The sequence below is a fragment of the Arvicanthis niloticus genome, chromosome 3 (assembly GCF_011762505.2).
Source record: "Arvicanthis niloticus isolate mArvNil1 chromosome 3, mArvNil1.pat.X, whole genome shotgun sequence".
In the NCBI taxonomy this organism is placed as follows: domain Eukaryota; kingdom Metazoa; phylum Chordata; class Mammalia; order Rodentia; family Muridae; genus Arvicanthis; species Arvicanthis niloticus.
The window spans coordinates 62,310,184-62,334,239 of NC_047660.1; the positions used below are offsets into that span (position 1 = coordinate 62,310,184).

General features: G+C 40.7%; 1 protein-coding gene across 5 annotated transcripts in view; it reads left to right on the plus strand.

Annotated features, from left to right (window-relative positions):
- Pspc1 (paraspeckle component 1) overlaps positions 1-24,056 on the plus strand; it is an 86,352-nt gene that overhangs the window by 1,261 nt on the left and 61,035 nt on the right. For 4 of the 5 annotated variants that reach the window (XR_013109348.1, XR_013109347.1, XR_013109349.1 and 1 more), the window contains exons 2-5: positions 6,971-7,272; positions 13,797-13,892; positions 16,332-16,528; positions 19,917-20,001. Coding sequence is in view for 2 of the 5 variants with exons in the window: in XM_034499224.1 (XP_034355115.1) it covers positions 6,971-7,272; positions 13,797-13,892; positions 16,332-16,528; positions 19,917-20,001 (680 nt within the window). In the remaining 3 variants the exon portion in view is untranslated. The remainder of the gene's footprint in view (positions 1-6,970; positions 7,273-13,796; positions 13,893-16,331; positions 16,529-19,916; positions 20,002-24,056) is intronic. The other variant, XM_034499226.2, reaches the window with a different exon arrangement.

A 24,056-nucleotide genomic window follows, 5' to 3' on the forward strand; every position in this document is an offset into this window, starting at 1 on the left:
ACTCATTTTGTAAACTAGGCTGTCCTCAAACTCAAGATTAGCTTGCCTCTGCGGAGCTTTGGCATTAAAGGCACACGTGCTCTACCACCACCTAGTTTATATCTGTTATGTTAATTGCAATTCGTATAACTTTTTATCCATTTTTGAGACAGCCTCAGTACATATCCCAGGCTGGACTGGTACTCAGGAGCCTCTGAATTATATACATGCCAATGAGAGAGCTTGAAGAAGTTTTCTATTGGAACCTTTTTATTTTTAGTTGTTTTAATTTTTGAAAATTTTTTATTTTTGCTATTTGTATTTGTGCATGAGTGTTGGTGTATGAACATGAGTATTGGCACACTCTAAGACCAAAGACTAAAAGGGTAGGATGCCACTGGAACTCTAGTTACAGGCCACTGTGAGCTGCCTGCCATGGGTGCAAGGAAGTGAACCTGAGTGCTGCAAGAGTGCATGTGTTCAGATGATAAGCCATCTCGACAGCCCATCTAGGGAGGTAATTTTTTGTTTGTTTTGAGACAGGGTTTCAAGTTCATTCATTTTTGGTTTTTAGAGACAGGGTTCCTCTGTATAACTTTGCCTGTCCTGGAACTCAATCTGTAGACTGGGCTCAGAAATTCTCCTGCCTCTGCCTCCCGAGTGCTGAGATTAAAGGAAAGTGCCACCACCAGTGGATGATATGCTTGACTTTCAAAATTTTGTTGTGGATTTAATATAAAGAGAAATATATAGAGAAAATTGACAATAATTGGTTTTATTTTGGGGAGAGATACTTGAATATGTAAGTGGCTTGAAGATAAGGATAAATAAATGCAAGATACTAATGAGACTGGGAAGTTTTCTTAGAATTAATGGTAAATATTTAGTATATATTACAAATATAAATATTTACTTAGAAAACAATTAGTTTAATTTTTTGAATGTTTATGGGTAGCTTTCTGTTTTGCCGGTATGTGTGTCAGAAGTAGGCATTGGATTCCCTGGAACTGGAATTACAGATAATTGTGAAGAATACAGAACTGTGAACTGTCTGGGAATTGAACCAGGATCTTCTGGAAGAGCAGCCAGTGCAGTTAACTACTGAGCTGTCTCTCCAGCCCTAAATATCTTACCTTTCAGATGCAGAGCAACAGCTTGTCTTATGATAAATCCTCCCCACTCCCAACCTTGGAGACAGGGTTATTGCAGCTCTGGCTGGCATAGAATTTACCCTGTAGACCAGCTTGGGTTCAATCTTACAGACCCATCTACTTCTGTCTCCTGGGGCTCAGGGATTAAAATAAGTCCTACCACAATGGGAGATAGATGCAGCCCTGACTGGCCAGTAACTCATTACATAGCCTAAGTTAGCCTTGATCTTTTGGCAGTTGTCCTGCCTTACTCTCCTGGGCTTTGGGTTTACAGATGTAAACTGTAATCTGGTTTCCTCTTAAAATTTTTTTTTTGGCTAGGTGATGGTGGTGGTGAGCATATCTGGTACTCCAGAGGCAGAGGTAGTTGGCTCTCTGAGTTCTAGGCTAGCCTAATCTACAGAGCTAGATCTAGGACAGCCAAGGCTACACAAAGAAACACTGTCTTGAGGCTGAAGAGATGGCCTAAAAGTAAAGAGTACTGGCTGGTCTTCCAGAGGTCTTAAATTCTGGATTTTCGGTTTCTTTAAAAAATACAGAAATAGCATAAGAGTGTGCCTTTTAAGTCCCAGGCGTGGGGTTAAATGGGGCTGTCTGCAGCAGCTGACTGTGATTGGCCTCCTGCTCTAGCAGAGGCATGGTTTTGCCAGCTGCAGATAGTTTCTTCGATTATGTGACATGTGGAATTCTGGGATTTTTCTCTAAGGGACTATAAAAGCTAGAACCCCATAGGCAGGGATCATAGTTGTTGGCTGTTCGTGGGGTTGGTTTTGGTTTGTTGGTAGTTGGGCTCAAAGAAGAAACAAAAGAAGGAAATTAGATTTAGGTATCTATTTCTCTCTCTCCCCCTCTGTTCTTTCTTTGCTATCTAGTGATAGGGCATGAACCCAGGGAGATAAAGGGTGGGGAAAAGAACACATAGTGTAGCAAAGACCAGCTACAACCATTTGTGTGCCTCATGCCCATGGAGGACAGAAGGAAGCATTAGGTCTCCTCAGCTAGAATTATAGATTGTGGCAAGCCATCATGTAGGTGCTGGGAACCAAATCCAGATTCTCTGAAAGAGCAACAAGTCCTCCTAACTGCTGAATTATATTTTTAGCCCCCAGAAATACATTTTAAAAAAAGCATTTTTGTTACTTCTGCTTATTTACATGTGTGCATGTGCATGACAGCATGTGTATAGAGGTCAGAGGACAAACTGCAGGAGTCATTTCTTTCCTTCCACTATATGAATCCAGGGATACAATTTAGGTTGCCAGGTTCCACAGCAAGGTGTCTTTACCTGCTAATCTGTTTCCATAGTTCATAGAAATTCTTTTTATTTGGTAATATTTATTTTTTTTTTTTGGAGACAAGGTCTCACTATATAACCCTGTCTAGCTTAGAACACACAGAAATCTGCCTGCTTTTCTGGGACTAAAGATGCCATGTCTAACCTTAATTTGGTAATCTTTAAAACACAAATTTCTTTTATATTTCTGTGTGAGATAGGGACCAGCACAGATCAACCTGGCCTCAAACTCTCCCTGTAGTGTAGAATGATCTTGAATTCCTGATAATACCTTTTCTTTTTTTAAAAAAGATTTATTTATGTAATATATTTATATGAGTGCTCTATCTGCATGTAAACCTGTATGCCAGAAGAGGGCATCAGATTACATTCATAGATAGTTGTGAGCCACCATGTGGTTGCTGAGAATTGAACTCCGGACCTCTCTGGAAGAGCAGTCAGTGCTCTTAACCACTGAGTCATCCCTCCAGCCCCCTAATAATGATATTTTCTGGAGAACTAAAAAATATCTCTTTACCTTAGATTTTATTTTTATTTTATTTATTTAATTTTATTTTTATTTATTTTTATTTGTCTTAGGGTGTGCTGAATGTGTGTGTCTGTGTGTCATGTGGGTTCAGTGTCTATGGAGGCCAGAAGAAGGCGACACATCCCCTGGGTCTGGAGTCACAGATGTTTTGAGCTGCCATATGAGTGTTGGGAATTGGTTCCAGGTCCTCTTGAAAAGTAGCCAGTGCCATCACCAAGCCATCTCTAGCCTCTTACCTTCTCTAATTTATTTTTAAAAATTGTGTGTATGCATGCTCATGCTGTGTGTGCATACTTGTATGTGTGTGTATGTACACAGTGAAAGGCTTTGAGGATTGAACCAAAGGAGTTGTGTGCATAGGTAAGCACTCTGCCACTGAACTCAATCCCTAGCTTCCCAAAATACACATTTTAAGTGCATTGGTTGGTGAGTTTTCACAAGTGGATACATCTGATTAACACAAACCCATATGTAAAACCATATATATATGATTATTGCCCTCAAGATTTTTCCTTATGCTGCTCCTTTTTAAATTCAGTGCTACTAGATTATATTACACATTGAATAACAAAGTACTTGACTGTTTTTAGATATTTATCGTTTGCTGCTATTAGGAATGTTGAGAATTCCTATAAAAGCAAGATGCGCCCGCATGAGTGCGTGTGTGTGTGTGTGTGTGTGTGTGTGTGTGTGTGTGTGTGTGTGTATGGGGGTGTGGGGGGGAGGGGGCTGGGAGATTGGAATGAGGGCTTTGCATATGCTAAATAAGCAAGTGTTCTTCCACTGAGGTGTATCTCAGCTGTCTAAGACTTAGATTCATTATTTCTACTTGTGTATATTTCTATATGTCTATGTGGGGTATGTGAATGGAGGTCTCTGTGGCATTCAGGAGAGGTAGTTGGATTTCCTGGAGTTGAAGTTAGAGGTAGTTGTGATTTGTTTGATGTAGGTGGTGAGAATTGAACTCAGGTCCTATGCAAGAGCTCAGGACACACACTTAGCATCTGAACCATCTCTAGCCCAAATGTGTGTTCTTTTTTTTTTTTTTTTAATTTTGAATTTATAATCCTCTTGCTTCAGCCTCTTGAATGGTGATTACAGGCTTGTAACACTAAAACAAAGTACAAAATGTTTTTGATATCTCTGAATAGGTTGGCTTCATTTGCATTTTTGTAAACACAGTTTTATAGATAGGATTTTGCAGAACAGTAGCTTGTAGACTATAAGCATTTGTCTACTTTTAGGAGAATTTTTATTTTCCTTTTTTTAAAAAAGATTTTATTTATTTTATGTATGTGAGTACACTGTAGCTGTCTTCAGACACACCAGAATAGGGCATCAGATCCCATTACAGATGGTTGTGAGCCATTACCTGGTTGCTAGGAATTGAACTCAGGACCTCTGGAAGAGCAGTCAGTGCTCTTTAACGACTGAGCCATCTCTTCAGTCCTATTTTTTAACTTTTTTTTTTTTTTTTTTTTTTTTTAAACATTCATGTGTTAGTAAATGTTTTGGACATGCAAACCATGGTACAAGTGTGGTGGTCAGAAGACAACTTGTGGGAGTTGGTTCTGGGGATTGAACCCAGGTCATCAGGCTTCGAGGCCTCACCTTTACCTGCTGGGCCATCTTGCTGGCTAATACAGCTTTTTTTCTTTTCTTTTCTTTTTTTTTTTTTTTAAATTCTATTTAGATTTATTATTTTAATTTATATGTTAGAGTGGTTTTTTTCTGTATATTTGTGCACAACTTGCATGCCTGATGACCACGGTCAGAGGAGAGTGTTGGAGCTCCTAGAATTGGAATTAGGGTTGGCTGTGAGCCACTGTGTGTGTGGGTGGGTGCTGGGAACTGAACCCAAGACCTCTTCAAGAACAGCAAGTACTCGTAGGTGTTGAGCCGTCTTTCCAGCATCCTAAATTTTATTTATTATCATTATTATTGTTATTGTTGTTATTATTGAAACAGGGTCTCAGTATTATCCTTGGTCGTCCTGGAACTGACTATGTAGACCAGTTTGCCCTGGTTACAGAGACTCTCATGTGCTCTTGCCTCCCAAATATTAGAATTACAGGTGTATGCTACTTTTGTTCAGCATATTTTTAATTTTTTGAAGTGGTCTTATTATGTAGCCTGGGCCAGTTTGGAACTCCCAATCCTTCTATCTGTGCTTCCCAAGTTTAAAGGTGCTTGCCACCATGCACAGCTGTCATATTTTATTTTAGAGATTGAATAAAGAGGCATTGTACCCTTAGGACATTTTTTTCATTGGATAAGCTTTTTTTTTGGTGGTGGTGGGGCACGAGGTCTCTGTGTAGCTCTGGCTATCCTGGAACTTGTTCTGTAAACTAGACTCTTTGAATTTGGAGATCCTCCTGCCTCTGCCTTTAAACCAGTGCTGGGATTAAAGGCATGTGCCACCACTGCTCAGGGTATATGTAAGCGTATAAAAGCTCTTCGTGGTTCTTGGAGCACAATAAGGACCATTTCTACTAAATTTATTGGTTATTTATTATTATATATACTTATCTTGTACCACAAGTGTGAAATCTCTTAAGTAGAAAGGAGTTTATCTTTCCATCTTTGTTAGATTTATTTATTTGTGTGTGTAGATATGTTTGCATGTGTGTGCATGCACACAGTAGTAGCACACACATGGAGGTCAGAGAACACCTTTGGGAGTCTGTTCTCTTCTACTTTTTGTGGGTCCTAGGGATCAAACATCAGTCATCTGGCTTGGTGACAGGTGACTTTTTACTTGCTTAGCAATCTTACTGTCCCAGTGTTTGTTTGTTTTGGGAGATAGGGTCTCATTGCAAATCAAGTAACAAATAATTTGTGGACTGTAACAGTTCTTGCCTTCCTGTTAGGAAGTAAGTATACATAGGTACTTACAAACTAGAAAATACACTCATTTGTGATCGTAGAGAACTTTCTAGCTGTGCACATTAGCAAATGCCTATAAATTGCAGCATTTGGGAGGGAACTGTTCAAGTCTGAATGTGTCACTTGCTTTTCAGTATAATGGAGAAAACTTATAGTTTATGATTTTGAATTTGACTACCTCCCATGATAGCAAAAAATACATAGCCCAGGTAGGTATTTCAGGAGGAGTGATTAACAAGACATAATGGTAGTGTTTGCAGATAATGTGGATAGGCTGACATTAAGAACATGATTTTTTGGCCGGTCGGTGGTGGCGCACGCCTTTAATCCTAGCACTTGGGAGGCAGAGGCAGGCGGATTTCTGAGTTCGAGGCCAGCCTGGTCTACAGAGTGAGTTCTAGGACAGCCAAGGCTAAGAGAGAAACCCTGTCTCGAAAAACAAACAAACAAACAAACAAACAAAAGAATATGATTTTTTGGGGGTTGGGGATTTAGCTCAGTGGCCCTGGGTTTGGTTCTCAGCTCTGGAAAAAAAAAATTAATGATTTGTTGTAGTATCCTCCAGGCATGGTAGCACACACGTGTGTCTCAGCACTCACAAAGCAGAAGCAGGGGTGTCTGTAGGGAGGGGGTTAGAGGAAGGCAACTTAAAGGCCAGCCTATGTGGCATGGGAAGACTGTCTTAAAAAAAACAGCCCATAAACAAATGAACCAATCAACTGGTGTCAAGCATTGAGGTATGTGTGAGGAAATACTGTTTTCATGGTAGTTCTAGAAACTGATACTTGTTCTAAAAAATAATGTTTTTTGTTTTGTTTTTTTCAAGACAGGGTTTTCTCTGTGTAGCCTGGCTGTCCTGGAACTTGCTCTGTAGGTCAGGCTGGCATTGAACTTAGAGATCCACCTACCTCTGCCCTGAATGGTTAATGACTGAGTTTTGTTTTGGTTTGTTTTGTTTAAACTTAAAATGTTCACAGTGGTGTTTTGAATACATAGTAAATCATGTGATGCCAAAGTTAAAAGATGAAAGGGATCTGTTTCTCAGTGATACCCAGTCTTCTTAAAGCCAAACCACTATTTTAATTTTTTTGTTACTCAACTTTTAAAAAATTGACTTTTCCTCCTAAAAAGGAATCCAGAACACTGGCTGAAATTGCAAAAGCAGAGTTGGATGGCACCATACTGAAGAGCAGACCTCTCCGAATTCGCTTTGCTACACATGGAGCAGCCCTTACTGTCAAGAACCTTTCTCCAGTTGTTTCCAATGAGCTTCTAGAGCAAGCATTTTCCCAGTTTGGTCCAGTAGAAAAAGCTGTTGTGGTTGTGGATGATCGTGGTAGAGCTACAGGAAAAGGTTTTGTAGAATTTGCAGCGAAACCTCCTGCACGAAAGGCTCTGGAGAGATGTGGTGATGGGGCGTTCTTGCTAACAACGTAAGTTTTAACTCTCTTGTCCTCTGTCCAGTTAAATATGGACTTGTGTTGGGAATTGTTTTTTGCATTTGTTTGTTTGTTTTTAATTTTATTAATTTTTTTGAGACAAGATCTCTCTGCATGTTGCTCTGGATGGCCCCAAACTTACTATAAAAACAGGCTGGTCTCAAACTCAGAGAAACTACACCTGCCTCTGACTAGTGAGCACAGGGATTAAAGGTGAGCATGCACTACTAGGCCTGGCTCTTTTTTTTTGTTGTTGTTGTTTTGAAGACAATTTTTTGAATTTGAAATCTAGGCTGCAGATACTGGCTTTGAACTTGCAGCAGTCCTTCTGCCCCAGCCTCCCGAGTGCAGGGTTTACAAGTAAGTGTGTGCCATTATGTGTAGTTTGTTCTGGAATAATATTTGTCCATGTTTGCATAGAATATATAGGTATTGAATACTCATTTTTTGTGTGTGCTATTCACTAGAAGTCATATAGAGTAATCCTAAGAAATTGTAGTTTTCTTGGGGTATAATTTTCTTATATCAAAAACCATCTTGTTTTACGTACCCAGTGAATTTTTCTTTGGGTACAGAATCTTCTTATCTTTATAGTCTGGGCTGGCCTATAGTCCTCTGTATGTGTAGCAGACCTTGAGTCTATAGTCCTCCTTCCTTAGCTTCCCAAGTACTAAAAGTATGTGGTGCCTAGCTGGCTCAATAAAGTAATGTCGTTGTTTTGCGATATAGTCTTGCTTTGTAGACCATGTTGACTTCAAACTTTCTATATGGGGGGGTGACTTTGAGCTCATGCAGATGCATGTGCATCTGTATCATTACAGATATGTGCTGTCACACTCAGCCTTGGAATAAGTTGCTGATCCTCTAGCTTCAGGACCTCTCACTGTTTTACAAGGTGGTTATGTCACTTCTGATTCCCACCAGCAATGAATGGCAGGCTTTAGTTTTTCTATAGTCCTACCAACGTCTGTTTCTGGACTTAATATGTGGACAACTTTCATTGCAGGTTAAATTAGATTTTTTGTGATGACAAAGGTTGAACATCTTTTTGTGTACTTTTGGCCATTTGTATCATACAATCGTGAAGTATGTGAAATTTTTTGCCCAATTTTTTTTTTTTTTTTTTGCCTTCTTCATGAATTATATATAAATCTAGGTTCACTATGTAGTTTCTGTAGACCAGGTTAGCCTTGAATTCCCAGAGATCCACTCCCCCCTGCCTCCCAAGTAGTAGGATTAAAGATTCATCGCACCATACCACGTTCAGTTTGTGGCTGGTGCTTTGGGAAGTGTGGGCAGTGCATGGGATGGAGACAAGCTCTCTACTTGAGTATATCAGCCTTGTGGTGTACACTTTATTTTCTTTTTAAATTACTATTTTTTAAAAAAATGTATGTATGTATGTATGTATGTATGTATGTGTGCACATGACTTCAGTTTTCCTTGGAGGCTACAGGTGTCAGACATTAGATTCTCCTCAGCCTGGATTTTAGGCAGTTGTGAACTGCCTAATATGGGTGCTATAAGCTGAACTTATCTCTTCTGCAAAGTCAGGATGTACTCTTTTTCTTTTTCTTTTTCTTTTTTTTTTGGAGACAGGGTTTCTCTGTATAGCCCTGGCTGTCCTGGAACTAGCTCTGTAGACCAGGCTGGCCTGGAACTCAGAAATCCGCCTGCCTCTGCCTCCCAAGTGCTGGGATTAAAGGCGTGCGCCACCACTGCCCGGTACCAGGATGTACTCTTAACCATTGAGCCATCTTTCTAGAACAGTGGTTCTCAACCTGTGGTTGTGACCTATGAGGGGGTGGTGTCACATATCAGATATTTACATTACAGTTCCTAACAGTAGCAAAATTACAGTTAGGAATAACAGTAACTATGCTTGGGGGGGGGTCACACAATATGAGGACTTGTATTAAAGGATCGTGGTATTAGGAAGGTTGAGAGCTGGTCTAGAGTTGCATTTTAATTTTTAAATAGTGATTTTCAAAGAACAGCAGTAGCTGGAGTTACTGGTGCTCCTGAACTACCTGATGTGGGTTTTGGGACTTGAACTAGGGTCTTCTGGAAGAGCAGTATTGCACTTAACTGCTGAGTCATATCCCTACCCTCAGGGACCTAGAGGCATCTCACCTACTGGTCACCTGCTGGTCTCTTGCTGCTGACAGGTGAGGTGCCTAAAAGCACCCCCCCACCCCCTCCAATTCCCTACTTGTCTTGCTCAGTTCAGTCCCTTGCCTGTGTTCTCCTGTTCTCTGTCCCCTTTCCCTTACCCCTTCCTTTCTCTCTCCTTCCCTCCTAACCTCCCTCCTTGTCTTTTTCTTTCTGTCTGCCTCGCTTTTTCCCTCATGCTCATACTACAAGACAGCCTTTTGCTAATCCCCTTCTTCTTCAAGTAAACCTCTTGCACTGGGTCTGTTGTGTGGCTGCATTTCTTAGCAGCACAGCTTGGCACAGGACCCCAAAGATATCCTACCCTTCCCTGCTTTGTCCTATCACCTGATGACTTATTTAAACTAAGTCCTCCATTATTTTCCTCAATAGAATACCTCTCAAGTTGCTAAAAAACAATGCATTAGGTGGGAAAATGGGGTGGGAGACATCTTACAAAATTGAAACTTCAGTGTTTTTATGGTTTTTGTTTTTTGTTTGTTTTAGTGTGTATGTATATATCATTGAGGGCCAGAAATCAGTGTTGGTTGTCATCTTCTAGAGTGTTGTTTTTGAGACAAGGTCTCACTAAGACCTGAGACCCACTGATAAGATTGGCTATGCTTGCTGACCAGTGAGCTTCAGGTGTAAGTCTGTCTCTGCCTTTCCAACTCTGGAATTACAGGGAGCTGTCCCACTTGCCTTTTTAGTGGATGCTGGGGATTGAGCTCAGATCTTCATGTTTAAGTTACAAAAACAGGTGAGATAATGGACAGAGGACGCTTTCCCAAGAATGGTAGGCATAGTGAGACCACAGACCCAGGGTAAAATGGGACAGTCCTTTAAGTATGTTATACCTCACATCCTTCTTTTATTATGTGATGTGATAAAAAAGGCTTGTGTCTGGTCTTGGCTTGTTTTTTTTTTTTTTTTTTTTTTTTTTTTTCTTCTCCCCTTCCTGTTTCTATTCAGGAACAAGACAAAGGAAGAGTTAGGGGGAAGTTGGAAATTTTGTATTTATCAGGTTCTGTTACAGGAGCAGTCCTCTGCCTCCTGAGTGCTGGGATTAAAGGTGTTCTCTATCATGGCTGGCTAGAAATCATTTTTTGAAGAAATAATTAATGTTCAACCCCCCCCTTCTCCACTTCTTTTAAATTAATTAATTTTAATTTTATGTATATGTGTATTTTGTCTGTATGTATGCTGTACCATGTGCATACCTACTGTTGGTGGAGCCAGAAAAGGGGGTTGGATCTCTGTAGTGAGCTGCCATGTGGGTGTCAAGAATTGAACTTGTGCTGCTAAGTCCTGAGTCATCTTTCCAGCCCCACCTTCTACTTTTTTTTAAAAATGGAGTTCTGTAGCCCACTTGCCATTTGTTTAAGATGACTTTTAGCTTAGGTTTCTCCTGCTTCTGCTTCCTGTGTGCTGAGATTATAGACACTGCCATGTCCAGTTTTACTCAGTTCTGGGTTCGGAACTCAAGATTTTATGTATAATAAGCAAGTACTCTGTCATCTGAGTATTATTTAACTCATTTTGTGTTTTTCCTCTAGTTAGGGTCACACCTCAGATGCTAGCAGCTTGACTTGTGTTTCTTCAGGCATCACTGTTCTGAAGGCATATTGCTTGCATCATGATGAGCTGATAGCAGATAAACATTTTAATATTATATCATCTGTTCTTACCTCACCCTTCTCATGAACTCTTTCTTCCATTTTACTTAAGACCATAGTAATGTAAGAAGGGTTTCTAGGCATATCTATCAGTAACCATTCCAGTCTCTTCTCAGTTCCTAGTTTGTTCTTTGAGTGTCCTATGACTTCTATCCTCTACCACAATGCCTGGTTTAGGTCTCATTTTAGGCTTTCTTGTTCATCTTGTTTGTCTTATTTGAGACAAGGATATGGCCTTTTGTAGCCCAGATTGGCCTAGAACACTCCCTATAGCTCAAGGATCACATGACATGAACTCTTCATCCTCCTGCCCCCTGTACCTACATTACAAGAATAATAAGTGCTGGGCTGGAGAAATGGCTCAGTGGTTAAGAGCACTGACTGCTCTTCCAGAGGTTCAATTCCCAGCAACCACATGGTGGCTCACAACCATCTGTAATGGGATCCGATGCCCTCTTCTGGTGTGTCTGAAGGCAGCTACAGTGTACTCATATAGATAAAATAAATAAATTAAAAAAAAAGAATAATAAGTGCTTGCACCATCACACTGTTTGCCCTTTCTTTCTTTCTTTCTTTCTTTCTTCCTTCCTTCCTTCCTTCCTTCCTTCCTTCCTTCCTTCCTTTTCTTTCTTTTCTTTTCTTTTTGAACAGAGAGAACAGGGATTTATTAAAGAGGATTGAGAACTGTTGAAAGTGTGAGGGAGGACTACCTGTAATAGAATTTTTTTTTTTTAAATTAAAAAAATGGGGCTGGGGAGATGGCTCAGTGTTTAAGAGCAGTGTCTGCTCTTCAAAGGTCCTGAGTTCAATTCTCAGCTTTCACATGGTGACTCACAACTGTTTATACTGAGATCTGATGCCCTTTCTGGAATGTAGGCATATATGTAGATAGAATATGTACATTAAATAAATAAGTAAATCTTTAAAAAGTTTTAAAAAATAATATGTGGGTGTTTTGTGTGCATGCATGTCTGTATATCATGTGCGTGCAATGTCTGAGGAGCCAGAAGAAGGTATTGGATGCTCTGGAACTGGAGTTGATGATTTTGCCATTTGGGTTCTGGGAATTGAGCCTGGATCCTATGGAAGAGTAGCCAGTGCTCTTAACCACTGAGCCAATTCTTTAGCTTCTGTTGTGGAATTTTTAAAGACATAATTGAACAATATTGCTAGACTGAGGAAGACGGAGAAATAGGCAAATCTATAAATAGGCAAATCTGAGTGTTTTAAGTGGTAGGACTGAGATATGAAGCCATCCATATACATAAAATCTGGATTGGATAGCACCTTTGTGTGTGCTGGGGGTTGAACCCATAATCTGCCCTATTGTTACTTGAGACAAGGTCTTACTTTGTATACAGGTCAGGAACTGTACATTTATACATACTGTGTAAAGCTCACATTCATCCCTCTTTACTGTCCGAAGCACTGGAATTTCAGATGTAAGCTATTTGGTTTCTGTTGCTGCAGAAAAATAAACTGACCAAAAGCAGCCTGGAGAAGAGATTTGTTTCTGTTTATAGTTGTGGTCAATTATAAAGAGTAGCCAGGAAAGAAAATTAAGACAGGAACCTGGAGATGGGAACTGAAGCAGAGGCTGTGGAGGAGTACTGCTTACTTGCTATCAGTTTGTACAGTTTGCTTCTTGATACATCCCAGGACCACCTGTCCAGGGGTTTTGCCACCCACTGTGGGCTAACCCCTTACCAGTCAAGACAATGCTTTATAGGCTTGCCCATAGGCCAGTTGATGACATTTTCATAGTCGAGATTCTGTAATAGTTATTTTTCTATTGGTGTGATAAAACACTTATGACCACGGCAACTTAGGAAAGGGTGAATGTATTTGGGCTTACAGTTCCAGAGTGAGCCATCAGTTTTATGATGGTAGAGTGAAGAAGGCATGGCTGTTTGAGCAAGAAGCTCACATCGTGAACTGCAAGCACAAAGGAGAGAGAGCAAACTGGGAATTGTAGAAGTTGTTGAAACTCTGAAAGCTCTCCATAACCTACTTCTAACAAACCTCTCTATATTTCCTAAGCTGACCCAAGCAGTGCTACCAGCAAGGGGCCAAGTATGCAAATGCCCAAGACTGGGGGGCTTTTCTCACATAAACTACAGATTCTTTCTTAGAGCTCTAGCTTGTCTCAAGTAGACAAAATAACCAACACAGCAACCATGCCTACCTAAAAATTTGACAAAGATCTTAAAAATTAATTAGCTAATTTTGTGTCAGGGTCTCATTGCATAGCTTTGGCTGTCATAGAACTTGCTCTGTAGACCAGGCTGGCTTCAAACTCAGAGATCCTCCTGCTTCCTCTTCTGCAATACTTGATTATAGGTGTGGGCAACTATGCCTTGCATAATTTTTATCTACGAGTATGCATGATACTTTGAGATTTTTTTTTTTTTTTTTTTTGGTTTTTCGAGACAGGGTTTCTCTGTTTAGTCCTGGCTGTCCTGGAACTCACTCTGTAGACCAGGCTGGCCTCGAACTCAGAAATCCGCCTGTCTCTGCCTCCCAAGTGCTGGGATTAAAGGCGTGCGCCACCACCGCCCGGCCTTGAGATTTTTCTTAACTAACATTTTTTAACATTTTTATTAGAAACCTTTTTATTATAAAAACTTAGGGAAGAATGTTAGTTGTAGTCATGAAATTAACTTTTATTAATGCCTTTATACTTTTATCTAGAACACCTCGCCCAGTCATTGTAGAACCCATGGAGCAGTTTGATGATGAAGATGGTTTACCAGAGAAGCTAATGCAGAAAACTCAACAGTACCATAAGTAAGACTTGATTAATAAAGATATTTTAGATACATATTGTCTTGGGTATATTACATTTTGTTTGAAGAACTATTAGAATATAACCTGGTTGATAGAGTGGTTTGGTCTATATGGAATGTTATTTTTATTGAAAGGATTAATTTTATATATATGTGTGTATGCCTGGGTGTATGTATATGAACTTGATGTGTGCAGGAGCCTGCAGATGTCAGAAGAGGCATTGGAACTCCTGGAGTTATAGGTGGTTATGAGCTGATTTATGAGAGCCAAACCTAGGTCTTCTCTAAGAGTAGTAGTTGTTCTTAACTGCTGAGCCATCTCTCAGCCACATTATTTCCTTTCTGTACATGAGTAAAACATGCTAATTTTACTTAGAAAAGCTTCTTCCTTTCTTTGCTTTGCTTCATTTCCCTTCCTTCCTCCCTCCCTTTCTCAGTCCTTCCTTCCTCTCTCCCCTCCTTCATCTTTCTTTTAAAGACAGTCTCACTGTGTAGTTATGGCTGGCCTGGAATTTGCAGGTGAGTATGTGCGTGAGTACAGGTGCCAGTGGGGTTATCAATCAGAGCCTTTAGAGCTGGAGTGGAGACTGTCGCTGAGCTGCCCAGCATGGGTGCTGGGGACTAACTCTAGTCTTCTAGAAGAGCAGCAGTGCTTTGAAGTGCTTGGCCATTTTTTATGCTTGCTCATTTTCAAAATCAACCTCCTCCCTCCCTCCCTCCCCCTCCCCCCCCCCCCCCCTCTCTCTCTCTCAATTTCTCTCTTTCTCCTTGTGATGGTTTGGTTTTGTTTTTGAGTCTGGATTTCACTGTGTAGCCTTAGATGGCTAGAACTTATTCTCTAGACCAAACAAGCTTCAAACTCATAGACATCTACCTGTTTCGGGGCAGCTGGGATTAAATTTATGTACCACCATGTCTGTCTGTCTGTCTGTCTGTCCGGTCCATCTGTCTCCCCTCCCCTCCCCTCCCCTCCCCTCCCCTCCCCTCCCCTCCCCTCCCCTCCCCTCCCCTCCCCTCCCCTCCCCTCTTGCTCTCCCACCTCTACTTTTATTCTCTGTACTACTGACCTAAATTCCTGGACCCTATATGATTTTTTTTGTTGTTGTTGTTAACTTCCTGTTTTTGCCCAATGATAACTTTCTATATTAGTACTTGGAATTTAGTTATATCAGCTCATCTTCCCTTTAACCCCAATAAAATGAGAATTCCAAGTCTAAGGTTTCTATAGGTGAGATGGGAATTGTGCTGGTATTAATATTTCATCAGAAACTCTCATAGTTGAGAATGATTGAAAACTTCATTTGAGTTTCAGTTGTATTTGTAGCTCTTATTTGTTTATTGTATTTTTTTGAGACATGGACTCACTAGGTAGTGCCTGGTGGCCAGGAACACACTGTGTAGACCAGCCTGGCTTGCTATCCTTTACCTCCTAAGTGCTGGGACTAAAGGTGTGTTTCACTAAGCTTGCTGATTTTTAATTTTTTGTCATTTGTTTGTTCATTTATTATTTAATTTTTGAAAAGTATATATGGGACTGGAGAGATGGCTCAGTGGTTAAGAGTACTGACTGCTCTTCCAGAGGCCCTGAGTTTAGTTCCCAGCAACCACATGATGGCTCACAGCCATCTGCATCCATGGGGTCTAATGCCCTCTTCTGGTGTGTCTGAAGAGAGCAATGGTGAATACATAAAATAAAATTAAAAAAAAAAAAAAAGAATATATGTAGAGTTGTGTTATAAGTTATGTGTTATAATAGGGCTTGTATTACACATTTGAGATTAAATAGTCAGCTGCTAATGACTGTCTTATAAAGGCATAACTGTTAAATATCTAATTACATGTAGAGTGAGTTGGTTTGTTATCTTTAGCCCAGCCAGTTAGCTTGGTGTACATACATAACAAAATGGTTTTTTGTTTGTTTGTTTTTTTGGTTTTTGGTTTTTCAAGACAGGGTTTCTCTGTATAACCCTGGCTGTCCTGGAACTCACTCTGTAGACCAGGCTGGCCTGGAACTCAGAAATCCGCCTGCCTCTGCCTCCCAAGCTGGGACTAAAGGCGTGTGCCACCACTGCCTGGCCAAAATGTTTTTATTACTAAGAAAATCTGATTCTAAGACTATTAACTTAGGGCTCATTGGGTTTGTGTATTACAGGTTTCATTATGTGTAATAGTTGAACAAAAACCAGAAAATCTTTATGAGAGGTAGTGATAATAGCATTGGTTGGAGCATTGCATTTCTTAAGTTTGAATCATGACTTCATTATTAATTGGGCACTATTTGAAGATTTCATAAATTTGTGTTTATAGAATCTATCATGATCCTGCCATGAGATAATATATGGTGGTTGAGTGTTCAGGCTATAACTGATAGTTGTTATTATTCTCTGTGGTTGTTTTCCTCTTAAGTAAACACTTTTGTATGTTTTTAATGTTAATACAGGGAAAGAGAACAGCCACCGCGGTTTGCTCAGCCTGGGACATTTGAATTTGAATATGCATCTCGATGGAAGGCTCTTGATGAAATGGAAAAGCAGCAGCGTGAACAAGTTGATAGAAACATCAGAGAGGCCAAAGAGAAACTGGAGGCAGAGATGGAAGCGGCTAGACACGAACACCAGTTAATGCTAATGAGGCAAGGTAAAGGAGAAGTGCCAGTTATATGTATTAGTCCTTTATTATCTGTGGTTTCGGAGAACGGGATATCCATACACACACACACACACACACACACACACACACACACACATATATACATACATACACATGTATATGTATGTATATATATATCAGACCAGCCTTGAACTTGGAGAGATCTGCTTGTCTCTCTGCCTTTTGAGTGCTATGTGCTAGTATTAACTTGCCAATTAGGAATTCAGAAACGCAGGTCAGTGGTGGTGCACACCTTTAATCCCAGCACTTGGGAGGCAGAGTTTGAGGCCAGACTGGTCTATAGAATGAGTTCCAGGATAGCCAGGGCTATACAGAGAAACCCTGTCTCAAAAAAACCAAAAAAAAAAAAAAAAAAAAAAAAGGAATTCAGAAACAAGTGTTGTAACTCAATATATTAGTTAAAATTTTTTTCTTTTTCTTTTTTTTGTTTTTAAGAGTTATTTATTTTATGTATAGGAGTTCACTGTCACTGTCTTCAGACAAACCAGAAAGGGTCATCGGATCTCATTACAGATGGTTGTGAGCTACCATGTGGTTGCTGGGAATTGAACTCAGGACCTCTAGAACAGCAGTCAGTGCTCTTAACCAATGGGCCATCTCTCCAACCCCTAAAAATTTTTTCTGTGAGAACTTTTTGTTGTTTTAAAGACAGTCTTCTTACCTGGTAACTCAGGCACTGTTTGAACACTTTATTATTTTGAGTACTGGGATTTCAGACTAGAGCTACAACTGAGAACTTTTTTCTTTCTTTCTTTCTTTCTTCTTCTTCTTTTTTTTTTTTTTTTAAGATTTATTTATTTTATGTATGTGAGTACATCGTCACTGTCTTCAGACACACCAGAAGAGGCCATTAGAACTGATTACAGATGGTTGTGAGCTACCATGTGGTTGCTGGGAATTAAACTCAGGACCTCTGGAAGAGCAGTCTTAACCTCTGAGCCATCTCTCCAGCCCTGTTTTTATTTTATTGTTTCTTTCCTTCCTCCCTCCCTCCCTCCCTCCCATCCTCTCCCCCTCCCTCCCTCCCCCTCCTCCTCCCTCCCCCTCTTCTTCCTCCTCCTCCTCCTCCTCCTCCTCCTCCTCCTCCTCCTCCTCCTTCTTCTTCTTCTCTCTCTCTCTCTCTCTCTCTCTCTTTCTTTCTTTCTTTTTCAAGGCAGGGTTTCTCAGTATAGCCCTGGCTGTCTTGGAACTTGACTTGTAGACCAGGCTGGCCTTGAACATGGAGATCCACCTGCCTCTGCTTCCACAGTGGGATTAAAGGCATGGGCCACCACTGCCTATTGAGAATTTTTTTTTTTTAAGTCAGAAATTTAGTAGGGATTGAGTATCCATCATCTAAAAAGTTTGGGAGTGGATTTGTTACAGATTTGGATCTCTGGGTTGGCACCAAATGTTGTCCGCACGTATTCCTTTGTAACAAATGTGCATGTTGCCCCTCAGAAGCCAGAGAGGCTATTAGAGGGCATAGCTAACAGGAAGATGGGCTGCTTAAATATTTTTCAGAAGCTTCTGTTTCTTTGTTACATTGATTTGCTTGCTCACATTTTCTTTGGGAGATTTTTTGTTTATTTTAGATTACATTTGAGTGTTTGTTTTTATTTTGTGTGTATTAGGTGTTTGCCTTAATGTGTGCCTGTGAGCCATGTGTGTGCAGTCTTTTCAGAGGCCAGAAGCTGTCAGATCCCCTAGGGCTGGAGTTACAGTTGGTTGCAAGCTGTCATTTGGGTGCTGGGAGTTGAAGCCAAGTCTTCTAGAAGAGCAGCCAAGGCCCTTAAATGCTGATCCATCTTTCTAGCCCTGTCCTGTAACTCAAGCTGACATTGAACTTGTGTGTAGCTAACTAATGACCTTGATCTCCTAATTCTCCTACTTCTACCTCCCAAGTGCTAGAATTAAGTATATAACTATCCAGCCCCCGTTCTGTTATTTTAGTTTTAAAAAACATTCTAGGGTGTTTACTTATTTACTTACATATTTTTTGAGGTGGGGTGAGGTTTCAGGTCGTCCAGGCTTACCTCAAACTTGGCTGTATACTGGAGGATAAACTTGAACTTCTGATGCTGGAAGTATTTGTGTGCACCACTATACCTGGTATAGTAAAATGTGTTACTATGTGCCTGCCCCCTATGCTTGCACTCCCAACATTTGACATATAGAGTCTGAAGAATCAGCTCAAGGTTATCCTAGGCTACATAAAGTGAGTTCAGAATTGGCCTGGACTCCATGAGACCCTGTCTCAAACAGGCCCCTCTCCACCACCAGAAGGAAAGTAGAAAATATTGATGACTCATCCCCGAATCCTCTTGGTAAATTCTCTTCCTGTCAGGATAAAATACAGAGGTTTTACTTTCTTTCTAACAGTCTCACTGGACACTGCAAATATTTCTTTTAGAACAAGGCAGTGGTGGTGCATGCCTTTAATCATGGCACTCAGGAAGCAGAGGCAGGCAGACCTCTGAGAGTTCAAGGTTAGCCTGGTCTATAGAGGTAGTTCTAAGACAATCAGAGCTACCCTGTCTTGGGGGGGAAAAAAGAATTGTTTTTTATGTGTGTGGGTGTTTTGCCTGAATGTATGGCATGTGTCTGTGGCCCAATGAGGCCAGAAGAGGACATTGGGTCCCCTAGGGTACAGTTACAGAGTTTATTTTTCATGTGGGTACTAGAATGGAACTGAGTGGCTCTACAAGAGCAATATGTGCTGTACTCTTACACTGAGCTGTGTTTCCATCCCAATTTTTTTGGTTTCTCATGTGTATAATGTCAGCACTTTTGAAGCTGAGAAAGGTGAGTTGTGGTGAATTTGAAATTTGGACTACATAGTGAGTTCTCTTTTGGTCTAGAGCAGTGGTTCTCAACCTTCCAAAATGCTTCAACCCTCAAAATGCTTCAACAGTTCCTCATGTTCTAGTAACTTACTACCATAAAATTACTCTCATTGCTAATTCATAACTGTAATTTTGTTATTGTTATGTTACTGTTACTGACATGTTAATACCTGTGTTTTCTGGTGGTCTTAGGTGTGAAAGGGTCGTTTGATCCACCAAAAGTGGTACTGGAGAGCTGTTTCAGCAGTTAAGAGCTTCAATCATTGTACCTATAATTGTCGGTAACTCCACTTCTAGGGGATCTAATGTCCTCTTTTGGCCTCCTTGAATATCAGCCATGATGTTGTACACACATACATACAGGCAAAATGTTCATATATACAAAATAAAAATAAATTCTTGAAACAAAAGCAGCAAAAGCAATATTTCCTTAGCTCTTATATGTGCCAGTAATAGAGATTCCACTCTTGGCGGTGAAAACATGAAAAACGAAGATTAAATAATATTAATATGTGGTTAATATTTTCTAGATCTAATGAGACGTCAAGAAGAACTCAGACGCTTGGAAGAACTCAGAAATCAAGAACTGCAGAAACGGAAGCAAATACAACTGAGGTAAAAGAACATCTAATATAAATGTGTGCATTTCTTTGAGAATATTTCTAATCATTTATTATAAACAAGTTGTAAAAATAGTAGAAATATAAAAGAAAACTTTTTTTTTTTCCTTCTTTATTCTTTTGTTCTTAGATTCTTTAGCTGGTTATGGTCACTTTGATTGCATTGCAATGTATTGTAGGAATGCTTGTGATTTGCCAGTTTTTCCAGATATACAAACATTTGGATTGCTTTTTGGCTTGGTTTATTTTGAGACAGGGTCTCACTATATAACATGGGGCTGGCTCATCACTTTATTGTATACCAGGTTGGCTCCAAAGTCTGGACCTTCCTGCCTTGCTTTTTGTAAGTGCTGAAATTATAGGCTTGTGCCATTATGTCCAGTTTATGTAGTGCTGGGCTCTTGCATGGTAGATAGACATTTTACCAACTGAGTTACATCCCTAGCTCAAGGTATGTAGAGTACTTAGTCTTCAAATTTTCAGAAATCAAAGTTAATGTTTTTGTTTTTTGTTGTTGGTTTTTAGATTGCTGTATCTTAATGTATACTTTCATTGCCAAAAGAGGGCATCAGATCTCAGTATAGATACTTGTGAACCACCATGTGGTTGCTGGGAATTGAACTCAGGACCTCTGGAAGAGCAGATAGTGCTCTTAACTGCTACGCCATCTCTTTAGCCCCCAAAGTTAGTGTTTTAAACAAAGCTATGCTAGATGAAACAAACGATATTTTGTTTTGAAAAAGTTCAATTCCTAGCATCTACATGACAGCTCACAACTGTCTATATTTCCAGTTCCAGGGGACCCAACACCTTCACACAGACAGACATACATGTAGGTAAATGGGGGGGGGGCTGTAGCTTGCTAGGGGGCGTGGGTCCTGTTGGGCTGAATTGTGGATCCTGTGTGTCTGCCACCCAGGGGACTGGAACTACAGCTGGGGTAGCAGAAGCATGGGAATTTAACTGAGTTCACTCCATGTGGTGCCAGGCGGACGCTGGGCTATGAGAATCCGCCACTGAACTTCGTCCAGGCATGGAGAGATCTCAGCCTGAAGTTGTTCGGAGGCGGAGCTCCTGGGTTCAAGGTCTCCGGGCTGAAGCAGGGGTCTCTGTCGTTGGGCTCCCAGAGGGAAGAACTTAGACTGGGGCGAACCGGCTGGACCAGCCCACTGAGAGGGGTGGGATAGAGACTCTGAGTCAAAGCTGGGCTCGGCTAGCTTGCTTGAGTTGGCAGGCCTCCAATGCAGAATGTAGAGAGGTGCTCCATGGGAGCTGTTGAAGACCTTCTCCATGGCAGAAGTCCATGATTTTAAAAGGTTTATTGTCATGGTGGAAAGTTGATAAAGCTATACCCTGTACCCCCTGGGCGGGCCTGAGGCTAAATACCATTTGTAAGGAGGGGTGTTTCTGGGAAGGAATGCTTAATTGACTGCACCCTCTGGCCTTTAGGTATCTCATTAATATGGAGATCTCTTGAGGCTCTGCAGCCTGTAGTCATGCCCTCTACCTGTGCTACCTGTGCTATGTGATCTAGGGCCCCAAACCTTTCTTTGGGAGGGGCTGTGGATAAGTGAAAGGAACCAGGGCCCAGGAGCAAGGCCTAACACCTACATCCCATCAGGGTATTATCCAGGGTTCAAGGCCTATGCTTGACCAGATACCCAGTTGCCTCTCCCAGCCCACCGCCCCACAGGTAAAGCACCAATGCACATAAAATACAAATAAACAAGGGCTTCCCCTCCCTTAATATTGTTTATTTATTGTGTAGCTACAGCTGACCTTGACAAAGAATGAACTTGAATAAGCTGAAATTTTTAGACAATAGAATATTTGACATGATGTAGAGGAATGAATTATCAAGTCAGAAGACATGGAAGGAACCTTATATGCCTATTGCTAAATAAAAGATGACAATCTAAAATGGCCAAGTACTATATGACTTTTAGTTATGGCTTCATTGCTATGAAAGAAAGCACGAAAGCATCTCTTAAAAAGGACAACATTTAATAAGGGCTGGCTTACAGTTCCAGAGGTTCAGTCCATATCATTCCTGGCAGGAAGCAGACATGGTGCTGGAGGAGGGGCTGAGAATTCTACTTGATCCAAAGACAGCTAGGAGGAGACTTCCTTTCTTACTCAGCCAGGAGGAGGTTCTCTCTTCTACACTGGGCAGAGCTTGGGTACTAGGAGCCCTGAAAGCCCAGCTACACAGTCACATAATTCTTCCAACCAGTTCCACAGCTATTCCTACAAGGCTATACCTCCTAATAGTGCTACTTCCCATGAGCCAAGAATATGTAAACCATGGGCCAAGTTAAGGGCACTGGTTTATTTTGTTGGGGGCTGGAGAGATGGCTCAGTAGTTAAAAGTACTAGCTGCTCTTTCACAAGATCCAGGTTCAGTTCATGACACCTAACAACCATGTATAATACCAGTTATAGACAATCTCATTCCTTCTTCTGAGGCAGTGTGTGCACATGATGCACAGATAATTCATAGAAAAAAATCTTTAAAAAAATTGTATGTGTTGGAGAGACGGATCAGTGGTTAAGAGCATATACTTTTCTTTAAAGGTTTTTTTAAAATTACTTTTTAGATTTTATGTAATATGCATGGGTGTTTTGCTTATATGTTTATGTATCAATTGCATGCCTGGAATGCCCTTGAGGTATTTAGGCATCTATTTTAGGTAACCTCCATCTTGAGGGGAACAAGATACTTCTGGCCTCTTGAGCATCTGTACTCACCCATACACAGACATTCATATACGCATAATTAAAAATGATTTTTTACATTTAAATATATTTATTTTTAAAAACATAAAAAGTTTTGTATTGAGGTCAAGTGGAAAAAATATTAAAGTAGAGAATCCCAGGAGACAGCACTGCAACTAAATGTCAGAATTTCCCATTATCCTGATGAGACAGTTCATAATAGGTATCTGTTGATATTAATCAGTAAAGATTCAGCATCTGGCCGGGCGGTGGTGGCGCACGCCTTTAATCCCAGCACTTGGGAGGCAGAGGCAGGCGGATTTCTGAGTTCGAGGCCAGCCTGGTCTATAGAGTGAGTTCCAGGACAGCCAGGGCTATACAGAGAAACCTTGTCTCGAAAAACAAAAACAAAAACAAAACAAAACAAAAAAAGATTCAGCGTCTGATATCTTTTCTCACATTCTTGCTAAATATTTATAACCTCATTGTCACAATAAGAAAACACTGAACTACTGTAATGAAGTCAGAACTGGCTGCAGAGGTGGTTTAGTGGTTAAGAACCATATCCCACTTTTGCAGAGATACTGGGTTCATCTCCCAGCACTCATATGGTGGCTCAGAACTTTGTAACTCTAGCTCCAGGGTATCTGCTGAGCTCCACAGCCTTGCTCATGATAGACGCAGGCACAAGCGCACCTGCTTCCGACTTCCAAGTGTTGGGATTAAAGGTGTGTGTTACTATACTTGGATGCTTATTTGTTTTCCAAGACAGGGGTTCTCTGTATCCTTGGCTGTCCTGGAACTCTCTCTGTAGAGTATATTGGCTTTACACTTACAGAGTTCTGCCTGCTTCTGCCAAGTGCTAGTAATAAAGATGTGTGCCACTTTTTTTTTTTTTAATAAATTTTAAAGAGAAGGGGGGGGAGGGCTAGGCAGATTTCTTTGTCAGTAAGAACACATGTTGTGCAAGCCTTTACCATAATTGGATCCCCTGAACCCAGATGAAAAGCTTGTTAGGGTGGCACACATCTGTAAGCCCAGAACTTCTACTTAATGATAGAAGGCAGACAGACACAGTAGATTGTAGACTTGTAAGGCCCCCACAAAGGGAGGACCTCACCCAAGCCTCAGGAATATTTCGATCAACATGTTGAGGTCAAGACCCATGACCCACGCAGGGGCAGTGGGGTCTGACCCTGGGGCTTTAGAGACAGAATTTAAAGCCAAAAACCATAACTCAGTGGGGAAACCAAAAACCAGGGGAAGTGAAGGAGGGTTATTGGAGAGCACCTATGGAAAGTTCCAGCCCATTATTCAGTTTGTGACAGGGTCCAA